This window comes from Coregonus lavaretus (genome assembly GCF_964263955.1).
Source record: "Coregonus lavaretus genome assembly, chromosome: 36".
In the NCBI taxonomy this organism is placed as follows: Eukaryota; Metazoa; Chordata; class Actinopteri; order Salmoniformes; family Salmonidae; genus Coregonus; species Coregonus lavaretus.
In genome coordinates, this window is record NC_140023.1 from 27,647,731 (window position 1) to 27,661,019 (window position 13,289).

The window sequence follows — 13,289 nt, forward strand, 5'->3', positions numbered from 1 at the left end:
CTCTCCTCTCCTCTACCTACTCCTCCATATATTCTTCCTCCTCCACCTCTCCCTCTCCCCTCCTCCACAACCTCCATCTTCTCCACCTCCTCTTCAAATAGCCCGTTGTCCAAGGCTATCTCTCTTCCTCTGTCTGTCTGTCTGTCTGTCTGTCTTGTCTGTCTGTCTGTCTGTCTGTCTGTCTGTCTGTCTGTCGGTCTGTCTGTCTGTCTGTCTGTCTGTCTGTCTGTGTCTGTCTGTCTGTCTGTCGTATGTGTAACTGGAGTTCTTTGAGGCCCAGTGAGGTGGAACCCCTGCGTTGGCGTCTATAGCTCTTTGTTTGTTATCACAGCTCAGGCCTTAATGAATTGGAAGGGTAATGTTGCGCGCTAAGTAATGTTATTTCTGGAGCAGTGCAGTGTAATGCGATTTTTACAGTGTCTGCGTCCCAAATAGCACCCTAATGCTTCTATGTCCTACTTTTGATCAGGGGGTGCTGTGAGAGTTATGCTCTAGATGCTCTTCAAAGAGTAGGGTTTCAGACGTTTTCGAAAGATGGGCAGGGACTCCGCTGTCCTGACTTTCTGCGAAGCTTGTTCCACCATTGGGTGCCAGGACAGAGAAGAGCGTTGAATGGAGGGCCAAGAGGTCCAAGATGTTGTAGAGCATGAACCTACAGGAGCGAGTCACTGCTTTGATGTTTGCAGAGAATGACAGGGTGTTGTCCAGGGTCATGCCAAGGTTCTGGGAGGGGGACACCGTGGAGTTGTCAACCGTGATGGAGAGGTCTTGGAGCAGGCAGGCCTTTTCCGGGAGGAAGAGCAGCTTCGTTCTGTCGAGGTTGAGCTTGAGGTGGGGGGCCGACATCCAAGCGGTGATGTCTGCCAGGCACCCAGAGATGCGTGTCGCCACCTGGGTGTCAGCATGGGTAAGGAGAATAGTAGTTGAGTGTCAACCGCATAGCAATGATAGGAGAGACCATGTGAGGATATGACAGAGCAGAGTGTCTTGGTGTAAAGAGAAAAGAGTAGAGGGCCTAGAACCGAGCCCTGTGGTACACCAGTAGTGAGCACACGTGGTGCAGACACATATCCTCTCCACGCCACCTGGTAGGAGTGACCTGCCAGGTAGGATGCAATCCAGGAGTGTGCAGAGCCTGATCCGCCCAACCCTGAGGGGGTGGAGAGGAGGATCTGATGGTTCACAGTGTCGAAGGCAGGGGATAGATCTAGGAGGATGAGAACAGAGGACAGAATCAGCTTATGCAGAGCGGAGAGCCTCTGTGACACAGTGGAGAGCGGTCTCAGTTGAGTGAGCCGCCTTGAAGCCTGACTGGTTAGAGTCAAGAAAATCCTGCTGAGAGCGATAACGGGTGAGTTGGTCAGAGACCAAGTGTTTGGGAAAGAAAAGAAAGAAGGGATACCAGTCCGTCGTTTTTTACATGTTAGGGATGTAATTTATTAGGGATGTAATGATTTATTAGGAATGATTCACCGATACACGTCAATACATCGTGTATTCCATGTTGGCTCAACCTAATTTCATTTATATTACATGGAAACAATGTTGATTCAACCAGTGTGTGCCCAATGGGCTACCTCTCCTCATAGCTGTGGGAAGTAGGGGTGCTGAGGGTAATGCAGCTCCCCCTGAAAAAATAAATAATAATAATAATAATAATAATAATAATAATACAACTAAAAAATATAATCACAAAAGTAGTAGTGCACCCAACAATGGAAAGAAGTGGAGGGCGCTCAACCAACGTGAGTCAAGGTGCAATCAAAACATCTGATCATCATTGAAAAGGAAAACGCACAATGTGTGAATAGGCTACCATGGTGAGCGAGCGTTGCACCTTTTAATTTTCAATAAATATTGATTACCCATTTATTTGTCTCTGCCTGCAAATTGTCCTCCTAAAAGGTAGGCTATACACTGAGTGCACAAAACATTAGGAACACCTTCCTAATATTGGTTTGCACCCCCTTTTGCCCTCAGAACAGCCTCAATTCATCGGTGCGTGGACTCTACAAGGTGTCGAAAGTGTTCCACAGGGGTGTTGACTCCAATGCTTCCCACAGTTGTGTCAAGTTGTGTTACGAGAATTTCTATCTCTAATTCAACCTAAGCTTGAATCATTACCAGAGGTTGTAAGGCTCTGGTTTTAATCATAAATGATTCAAGGTCCACAACCAGCAAGAATGATCTGTATTTTTATTCATGGAGAGCTCTGGCGCCAAAACCCATACCCTCCTGTTTTATACCTCTTGACACACAAAGGCACTTTGCTCCGCCCACCTTTAGGAGGCTTTCTTAAACAGTTTCCACCTTTCTACTTACCCTGGAATGTTTAGTCCTGCCCCCCCCTCTGTTAGTGGGTTGATAATTGTAACACAGTTTACACATTTATACTGTATTTGGGGTGAAATCCTTTAGTCATTATTCTTAAAATACAAATTAATCTAACAAGTTGGCTTGATATCCTTTGGGTGGTGGACCATTCTTGATACACACAGGAAACTGTTGAGCGTGAAAAGCCCAGCAGCGTTGCAGTTCTTGACACAAACCAGTGTGCCTGGCACCTACTACCATACCCAGTTCAAAGGCACTTAAATATTTTGTCTTACCCTTTTACCCTCTGAATGGCACACACACAATCCATGTCTCAATTATTTCAAGGCTTAAAAATCCTTCTTTAACCTGTCTCCTCCCCTTCATCTACACTAAATGAAATGGATTTAACAAGAGACATCAATAAGGGATCATAGCTTTCACCTGGATTCACCTGGTCAGTCTATGTCATGGAATTCTCACGTGGCCCATTATATTATGTATTACTGGGCTATATCAGCCAATAGGGTAGAAGTAGTTTGGAGAGAGCAGAGTTGGAGAGACTTGCACTTTCTCTTGAGCTACGTTTAATAGCCTACCTTTAGGAGTGGGACGATTTCCATAACAACCAGATGTTATGGAACTTCTCCACTGTTTTGGTCCGGTAGCTACCACGTTGTAGCAGCGTGAAGTGCTCCCGTTCACAGTGCACATGTGCAGATACTCTGTGTGTCTGTGAGAGAGAAAGGTAGTGTGATCAAAGGTCCTGAAGTTTTGACTGCAGTAGACTGCAAGTTTCTGCAGTTGCTCTTCACCAACTTCATCTTGCAGCCATCACCTGCATTGTGGGAGGTTCTATTGTCAACCAATCATTAGGGTGTTTTTGTTTGACCCACGCAAATGTGACCAAAGACATGACTAAAACAGGAACCAATTTACCACAATTTATGTGTATAGTGGATATATACAAATAAATGTGATATTTGAGGCTCTCTCTCACTTATTGATTGTACAATGTACACACATAATATTGTATTATGATTTCAGTTTGTGAGTGTGTGAAATCGGGGTTAGATACATGTTTATTTCTGCATTATAATGAAAACCTTTTTATAAACAATGGCAACACTGCCATGTTGATCTTGGTCTTGCTTTTGGAAAACCACATTCGTTTCCGACCTTCCGCTGTCGCAGATGCACCTCCCTCGATTTCACTCCTTGACTTTCGCCTACAGTCGGTTGCTTTAGCCTTACCATTCAAACACGCCCAATATCTGCGGTGCTGATTTGATTTTGAGTCTACCTTTAAATTATAAAGTCAATCTCAATGTGACCCGCCTGATTCAGAAGCTTGAAAACCCCATTAGGAAAAAAATCTTAAAAACCACATTCGATATTTGCTCCCCCCCTGAACTGAACATAATTCAGGATGGTTTTTATTTTATTTCAGCTCGTTTTGGAGTCAAAGATAATAGTTGCAGTATACATTTACATTTTAATCACATATCAGGCGCTCTTATCCAGAGCGACTTACAGTTAGTGCATTCATCTTAAGATAGCTAGGTGGGACAACCACATATTTCAGCCATAGTAAGTACATTATTCCTCAGTGAAGTAGCTATCAGCAGTCAGAGCTAGAAAGGGGGAAAAAAAAGTCAAGTGCGAGTGTTAGTTCACAAAAGGCTTTTTCTTTCGTGGGGGTGAGAAGGGGGTGCGAGGGGGGGTGCTGTGGGATTATTTAAAATACTCTTTGAAAAGGTGTGGTTTCAGATGTTTTCGGAAGATGGGGCAGGGACTCTGCTGTCCTAGTTTCAGGAGGAAGCTGGTTCCACCATTGGGGGTGCCAGGACAGAGAAGAGCTTGGACTGGTCTGAATGGGATCTGCCCTACAGTAGGGGTGGGAGGGCCAAGAGACCAGAGGTGGCAGAACGGTCTCTTGGTATAAATTATTTTATTTGAGTTTGCTAAATAGTTGTCTTTTTTATTTATAAATGTTTTCTCCCCAATTTTCGTGATATACAATTGGTAGTTACAGTCTTGTCCCATTGCTGCAACTCCTGTACGGACTCGGGAGAGGCGAAGGTCGAGAGCCATGTGTCCTCCGAAACACGACCCTGCCAAGCCGCACTGCTTCTTGACACACTGCTCGCTTAACCCGTAACCTGTCGTCCCCGTAGAATTTAGTACAGCCATGGGGTTATGGAGCTGTCTCAGAAGAGCTGTCTATCTATAAAGAGTTTGTCCACAATGCTTACCGCTCTCCCTCTGTTGCCTCTGTACAGGATACAGCCTCTTGCGACGTTTGTTTATCTCCGCAGGAAATTGGTCATTGAGACCGAATATGGTCCCTTTAAGCTCCTTTCCCCTGCTTGTGATCAACTCCTTTTGTTGGTAGTGTTCACATTTTGCGATGATAGGCCGGGGACCCTTGGTCTTGTCGCTCCGAGCTCCAAGTCTGTGCACTCGGTGGAAAGCCACCTTGTTTACAGTCTCTAGAGGAAGTTTCAAGGCAGATTGCATGAACTCTCTGATCGCCCCCTCTGGATTATTGGATGCGTCCTCAGGAATCCCAGAAAATGTGAGATTTTCCCGCATGCTACAGGTTTGTATGTCTAGTAGTGACTCCCTCATCACCCTGTTTTCCCTGAGTAGACAATCCATGTTGGAATCGAGGGTTTTTACCTTGGCTGTGAGTGCCTTGTTCTCTCCTTGGAGTGTGAGAATTTCACTGTGGCTAAACTCCAAACTCCCCCTCAGCCCTGCTACCTCCTCACACAACTTTTGAAGTGTTGCATGGATTCCGGCAAGAGCACTAGCCTCTACTTCAACGGTAAGTAAGTCGTGCGTGTCTGTAGATGAATCTGTGAGTGTTTTTGTGAGGTAGCCGGATCTTTCCACGATGCAGTATGATGCTCCTCCATAACATAAAACTGTTGGTACTCGTCGATTTCCCTCAGGATCTCCTTAGTATCCAGGTTGGCTCTGAACTGCAACCAGTTGTTTACAAATGTTTTTAACAATGCGTCTTTCCCACGACGACCGAAGATGTAATCATGAGTTGGAAAATGCGCGATCCCACTTCAATACAAAGTTGCTTTCACTGTTTTGTTTGTAATTAACAGGCTGCTCCGTGAAGTCTTTGCTGCTTCCCCCAACCTTGTCACAACATGGCTGCTCCATACAGCATTTTGAATCTCAACACTGAGGAATGCAATGTTGCCTTTCTTGCAATATTCAATTAGTCGTGGCAGCATTACCTTTCTTTTGAGGCGTACCTTTTCGGAGAAGTCTTCATTGATGAAGATTTTGGTTCCCTTCAGGCACTTGGCTCTCCTGAGAATCTCCTCCTTGTCTTTGAACCTGAGCAGTTTCACCACTATACATCTGGGCTGTCCTTCAGAGAAGAAATTGCCAATCCTATGTGCCCTCTCCATCTCAATGAGTAGGGTCCAGTTTTTGTTGATCTGCCAGGAGTTTCTTGGTCTTGACTTCTCTCATGCAAAGTTTCAGTCTTTACGTCCTCAGTTCCATCGATTAAAATGTTATTGCGCCTCGATTGGTTTTCGAGGTAGTTTCCTTTGGAAGAGTGCTTGTCAAGTGTTGTTTGGAAAATTGTGAAATCCTCCGACTAACATGACTCAGGATATGACCCAGATGCAGACACAGGAGACGGAAGGTTCAATATACAGAGTAATTGATTAAAACCACAGAAGGCAGGCAAAGGGCAGGTCGAGGACAGGCAGAGGTTCGTAACCAGATCAGAGTCTGATAGGTACAGGACGGCAGGCTCGGGGTCACGGCAGGCAGAATAGGTCGGAAACAGGAATACGGGAAAAAACACACTGGTAGGCATGACGAAACAAGGCGAACTGGCAACAGACAAACAGAAAACACAGGTATAAATGCACAGGGGATAATGGGGAAAATTGGCAACACCTGGTGGGGGGTGGAGACAAGCACAAGACAGGTGAAACAGATCAGGGTGTGACACAGACATGATTTTGAATGCAGTCTGGCTGGTGACATTCGCGCCCATTCGCTCCTCCACCTCCGACTGCATAAATTCCAAGTGTTTAAATTCCATTACATCCTTAAACAGATCATCAACTCTTTTGTTTGTAGGATACATAAAGAGTTGCAGGAAGGACTTAAAGTTATTAGATTATTATAGAACTTGTTTTGTTGATCGAGTAGTGGAATGTAGTGCTTGATACATATTCCTCTTCCATATTGAGCTTTGCAGCATTTTTCTGTCTAGTGTTAGCCATGCTACAAGCTTGTGGTGAGCTAAAATGAGTTTGCAAACACAACCCATACCCCGCCTCCCGAAATCAAGCTCCGCCAGTGAAATGGCAAACACACACAAGCAACACACACTTGATCACACATGCACCAGTACGATAAACAGAGAGAAGGCGGAGAACTTGCTCTATGTATGGATCCTGGCTGCACTTTACTAAACGAGCGGGAGATTACCAACTCTAAAGTTAGTGCTGTGGATACAAGCAGTATGCGGGGCAGTAAGCCAAACACCGGTCAAAGATGCTTGGGAGAGACAGTGGTAGAAGCATTCGCTTACCCACGGAACAAGCAGCGTGAACGAGCAGCGTAAACAAAGTCCTTCCGGGTTGGAGTTAAGATCAGAATGAATGGTGGATTGCCATGAATGGTGAATAACCGTGCGTGCACATCCCTATCAGAGAGAACCTGGAGGGTCTGTGTCTCATTATGCTTGCCCATTCTTTAAGTTTTTGTCTCCTTGGAGCTACAGCGGCTCATTTCCCAAAGCTCATTTCCCAAAGCTCATTTCCCAAAGCTCATTTCCCAAAGCTCATTTCCCACCTACCAGTGAATAAAGCCTGAATATAATGTAGAAATATCACTGTTCCCCAGAGAAGCCACAAGGCAGTCATGCAGACAGGTAGATTGGGAGCTGGGTGATGACTTTTTTTAGGTGACAAACAGTGTTGAAAATAGTCCCCACTTTTGTATCATTGCTGATGCTTGTGGTGATAAATCATTTCCCCAAGTTTGTATCAATAAAGGAATACTCTAATGTACTCTAAACAAACAAAAACAGATATAATATAAAGGCTTAATATAGGCAATTCATAAAGCATGCATAAGCACAACATAAATGCTTCATAAAGCATTTATAAGCAAGTCATACTACATACATGTAGTATGTGGGAGCTAAAATTGCATCTATGTTTATTACATGGCACTAGCCTTGGCAATATAATTTTTCTGACTGCACATTTCACTTCTTTTAAAGCTACAGTCTGGTATTTAAAAAACATAATCTTCAAGAATCAATGGCTATATATCATTAATTTAAAAGTTCAAAAACAGATATACAAATCTTAGACTGTAGCTGTCCGTCTAGTAGCTAGCCAGTGAAACCATATTGCTATGAGGGAATAATAGATAATAATGTGACCTGCCAGTGGTGTGCCAGTCTGTCTTGCTCTCTGTGTTGTTATTGGATGTGAAGCTCCTTAGCTGTCAGACTTTGAGCTGACTAAAGGTCAGACAGTAATGAGTCTTTATCCTCTCCATCACACACACTGAAACTCCTCTTTCCCTACTAGGGGCCAGAAAAAGGGCATGGCATATACTGGGGCCAGAAAAAGGGCATGGCATATACTGGGCCAGATAGAATAGACACATACCCTTTTCACACTGAGCCGAGCCAAGCTGTTCTGAGCTGGCCTGGTTACGAATCCACCACAGCTGGAACCCTGCTGGAAAGGATCATTTGAAAAGAAAAGATCTGAGCCAGCAGAGTATGGTTCGGGTCGGCACGATAGTGTGAAAAGGGTGTTAAGTGCGTACTGTAAAATCACCTATTCAAAATGTAATGTCTTTGCATAGCTAAACCTACTCTATTAAAGGAAAACTCCACCCAAAAACGACATTAGTCCATTGTTGACATAGTCCCAAAATGTTTTGCTTGTCAGCACTCAAGTTTTCAAGGAATGTATCCTTGTATGATGCATTTTGGGACTGTTTTTGGGTGGAATTTTCCTTTAATGTAAGTGCCTTCTTCAGTTTCTGCATTCGTACTCTGTTTTGGTTGACAGTATCAGCAAGTGAATGGCATTATTGATGTTCATCTGAGTACTACCTGTGTCCCCTCTCCTCTCCTCTCTCAATAGAGTGATCCTGTACACCAACGGTACCCTGCTAATCACCCAGGTGAAGCCCAGAAACATTGGCTCCTACAGGTGTGTGGGTAGAGGGCCCCGGGGCCCCGACATCACGCTGGAGGCCTCCCTCCTCATAGCAGGTACTACACTAACATACACACACACGCAGACACACACACACACCTGATTGAATGGGTGGAATGGAGGATTTATGGCAGTGTCGAAGCAGCAGCTATTCTTTCTGGGATCCACACAAAAACATAAAACACAACAAGTATCAAAACACTGATACACTGATAGAATCAAATCAAATGTTCTATTTGGCACATGCTTCGGAAACAACAGGTGTAGACTAACAGTGAAATGCTTACTGACGGGTCCTTTTCCAACAATGCAGATTTAAAGATAATTTTTTGTTTTGTTATAATGACACGAGGAAAAATATGCAGTTAATAATGAATAACAAAAAATGTGTAAAAATAACATGGCTACAGTGCCTTTTCAGAAAGTATTCATACCCCTTGACTTATTCCACATTTTGTTGTGTTACAGCCTGAATAAAAAATTAAATTAAAAATTAAACTGCTCACCCATCTACACACAATAACCCATAATGACAAAGTGAAAACATGTTTTTAGAAATGTTTGCAAATGTATTGAAAATGAAATACAGAAATATTTCATTTACATAAGTTTTCACACCCCTTTGTAGAAGCACCTTTGGCAGCGATTACAGCTGTGAGTCTTTCTGGGTAAGTCTCTAAGAGCTTTCCACACCTGGATTGTGCAACATTTGCCCATTTTACTTTTCAAAGTTCTTCAAGCTCTGTCAAATTTGTTGTTGATCATTGCTAGACAAACATTGTCAGGTCTTGCCATAGATTTTCAAGTATATTTAAGTCAAAACTGTAACACGGCCACTCAGGAACATTCACTGTCGTCTTGGTAAGCAACTCCAGTATAGATTTGGCCTTGTGTTTTAGGTTATTGTCCTGCTGAAAGGTGAATTCATCTCCCAGTGTCTGGTGGAAAGCAGACTGAACCAGGTTTTCCTCTAGGATTTTGCCTGTGCTTAGCTCCATTCCGTTTCTTTTTTATCCTGAAAACCTCCCCAGTCCTTAATGATTACAAGCATACCCATAACATGATGCAGCAACCACTATACTTGAAAATATGGAGAGTGGGACTCAGTAATGTGTTGTATTGGATTTGCCCCAAACATAACACTTTGTATTCACGCCAAAAAAGGAATTGCTTTGCCACATTTTTTGCAGTATTACTTTAGTGCCTTGTTGCAAAGAGGATGTATGTTTTGGGATATTTGTATTCTGTACAGGCTTCCTTCTTTACACTCTGTCAATTAGGTAAGTGTTGTGGAGTAACTACAATGTTGTTGATCCATCCACAGTTTTCTCCAATCACAGCCATTAAACTCTGTAACTGTTTTGAAGTCACCATTGGCCTCATGGTGAAATCCCTGACTGTTTTCCTTCCTCTCCGGCAACAAAGTTAAGAAGAATGCCAGTATCTTTGTAGTGACCAGGGGTGTAGTGCTGCCGGAGCACAGAGGAGCAGCGCTCCCTCACTTTTTTCAATTTGAGAATACATGGTGCTGGTAAAACTATTTCAGGAAAATAAATTCGGATAAATTCTAAAATAATTATATTTAATTACCACGTTAATAAACTCCACGGACCCTCTCTTGCGCAGTGGAACTCAGAACGATATGTGACCACTTGGTTACGGCGACACCGTTCTGCCGAGGACACCCAAACCAGAGTGGCCACCACCTCTTTTACATAATTGCGTGATCTTGGTGCTGTCCATTCAGAACCACGAAGAGTGCTCCAATCGTTTAAAATAACACTCATCATGATCTGTTGCCTATGCCTAATAGTCCTACTCATCACTTATTATTAGTATTATTACAAATAGAAGATTATCACTTCTCACAATGGTGTTCGTTTAGTAAAGTTAGATCAAAGCTGAATCAATGTCTCGCAAGATCACATAACGATTCATTGATATTTTATATAACAGAACCAAATATAATAGCATAGCATAGGAGGCCTATAACATTACTTTTACACCAAAAACACCTCCTCTTTTCTAATGAGATTTTAGGATGGTTAGCTGAAGCTGAATAGTCCCCAGAAAATTATAATGCGCCAAAACTCAACAGAGCCCGCCACTATTCAGGATATATGCTTTGATTGAAACAAAATATAAGAAAGGCTAATCGTTTTTTAACATCTGCTCTAATACGTTCACGAAACAGTTATTCAATGAGATGGAAATGCATCGGCTATTCCCATGAAACTGGTTGAGATCAATCAAATGATTGGCATGCAGGTGCAGTTTCACCAGTAAAACTTGAATCATTATCATTCACGAGTGACAGTGATGATGGCCTATTTTGAAATGAGGTATGCCTAACTTGGCGTTTGAGGGTATCATTGTTGAGTGGTCCCTGCAGCGTACCATTGCAAATATGTGATTGGAACAGTAGCAATTAAACGTATGATGCAACAAACACGTTTAAACAGCATTGTTGTCTGAAAAGCATCTAAACAATGTGTTGTACTGATGGGAAATAAAGGTCTTCCAACTTTATTCCTCAATTTCACCTTTTATTGTAAAAGATAAATGCGAACTTCATCATTCAAGCATAACATGGAACACATCCACAGCCAAACTCATTCCATAAACCAGTCTAAATAACAGGTTGCGCTGACAAAAAACTAAACATAAGTTAGCGACCTAACAGCTACACTTGTTTACAATGTACCACATCTCTGGTGAGCACAAGGGAGAAATGTAATATTGTTTAGGAAAGAGATGCGTGTAAGCTAAGCTAATAGCAACTAAATTCTTTATGATGGCAGCCATGTTTTGTTTGTTTGACAAGAGAAAACTCCCTAATCCCAGAATGCCATTCACTATGAGACGCAAATAAACAAAGTCAAAGTCAAAGATGGCTATGCCCATTGCCCGAAAAATATTAACTTAGTTTGGCCACTTTTCAACATATTACAAATCTTTGATGTACTTGTTACAGTGTATACAAGAACCGGAGCACATGACTTGACAATTCGTTTACAGTTTTTGACAAATAAGATACAATTTGATCCCCTCACAGATCATCACCTCAAATACAAGCCTACTGCTTAGCCTAACTGTAGCGTGAAAGCTAAACAGGGTTGCCAGATTTGGGTGAAACCATTTTAGGGGGGTTTGTGGGTGGGTTCATTTCATTTGTGGGGGATTTCAAGTCCATGGGGGGTAGAAATGGGGGACGGTATCGTGGGGGGATATGATGCAGGAAATATTACTATGATGGGGGACGTATCAATAAATGGGGGGAAAACACAGAAGAAGTTTATAAGCTAAACAATAGTTACAATCTAAGTCAGTCGAGTGAACCGTCCCTTCACCTCGTTTTGTTATAACATCTTTGGTCTCACAGACATTTACATGAAAACCAGAATGCATTGGATGATGTCAACAAACATGGCGCCACACATACAGTAGCTGGCATTTCGCTTAGCATTAGCTCATCATAATCAGTACAACCTTCCAAAAAGTATTTTACACACATCATATGTGTCCATTTCAATCATGATTTGTCACCAGTACTTGAAAACATGTGAATAAAACAGTAAATACATTATGCTCCATACATGCATACTGTACATACATACACTACCGTTCAAATGTCTGGGGTCACTTAGAAATGTCCTTGTTTTCGAAAGAAAAGCAAATTTTTTGTTCATTAAAATAACATCAAATTGATCAGAAATACAGTGTAGACATTGTTAATGTTGTAAATGGCTATTGTAGCTGGAAACGGCTGATTTTTAATGGAATGTCTACATAGGCGTACAGAGGCCTATTATCAGCAACCATCAGTCCTGTGTTCCATGAGGTAATTTACAGTTATTTTTTGCGCTCTCTTACCTAAAGAAATAGCACTACGCCACTGGTAGTGACTGGGTACAGTGGGGGAAAAAAGTATTTAGTCAGCCACCAATGGTGCAAGTTCTCCCACTTAAAAAGATGAGAGAGGCCTGTAATTTTCATCATAGGTACACGTCAACTATGACAGACAAAATGAGAAAAAAGAATCCAGAAAATCACATTGTAGGATTTTTTATGAATTTTTTTGCAAATTATGGTGGAAAATAAGTATTTGGTCAATAACAAAAGTTTCTCAATACTTTGTTATATACCCTTTGTTTGCAATGACACAGGTCAAACGTTTTCTGTAAGTCTTCACAAGGTTTTCACACACTGTTGCTGGTATTTTGGCCCATTCCTCCATGCAGATCTTCTCTAGAGCAGTGATGTTTTGGGGCTGTCGCTGGGCAACACGGACTTTCAACTCCCTCCAAAGATTTTCTATGGGGTTGAGATCTGGAGACTGGCTAGGCCACTCCAGGACCTTGAAATGCTTCTTACGAAGCCACTCCTTCGTTGCCCGGGCGGTGTGTTTGGGATCATTGTTATGCTGAAAGACCCAGCCACGTTTCATCTTCAATGCCCTTGCTGATGGAAGGAGGTTTTCACTCAAAATCTCACGATACATGGCCCCATTCATTCTTTCCTTTACACGGATCAGTCGTCCTGGTCCCTTTGCAGAAAAACAGCCCCAAAGCATGATGTTTCCACCCCCATGCTTCACAGTAGGTATGGTGTTCTTTGGATGCAACTCACCATTCTTTGTCCTCCAAACACGACGAGTTGAGTTTTTACCAAAAAGTTATATTTTGGTTTCATCTGACCATATGACATTCTCCCAATCCTCTTCTGGATCATCCAAATGAACTC

At 42.6% G+C, this 13,289-nt stretch overlaps 1 protein-coding gene across 1 annotated transcript in view; it reads left to right on the plus strand.

Annotated features, from left to right (window-relative positions):
• Nucleotides 1–13,289, plus strand: part of LOC311110561 (inactive tyrosine-protein kinase 7-like) — a 212,270-nt gene that overhangs the window by 162,057 nt on the left and 36,924 nt on the right. Inside the window, exon 5 of the mRNA XM_084153067.1 lies at nt 8,472–8,602. Within this exon, the coding sequence (XP_084009193.1) occupies nt 8,472–8,602 (131 nt within the window). The remainder of the gene's footprint in view (nt 1–8,471; nt 8,603–13,289) is intronic.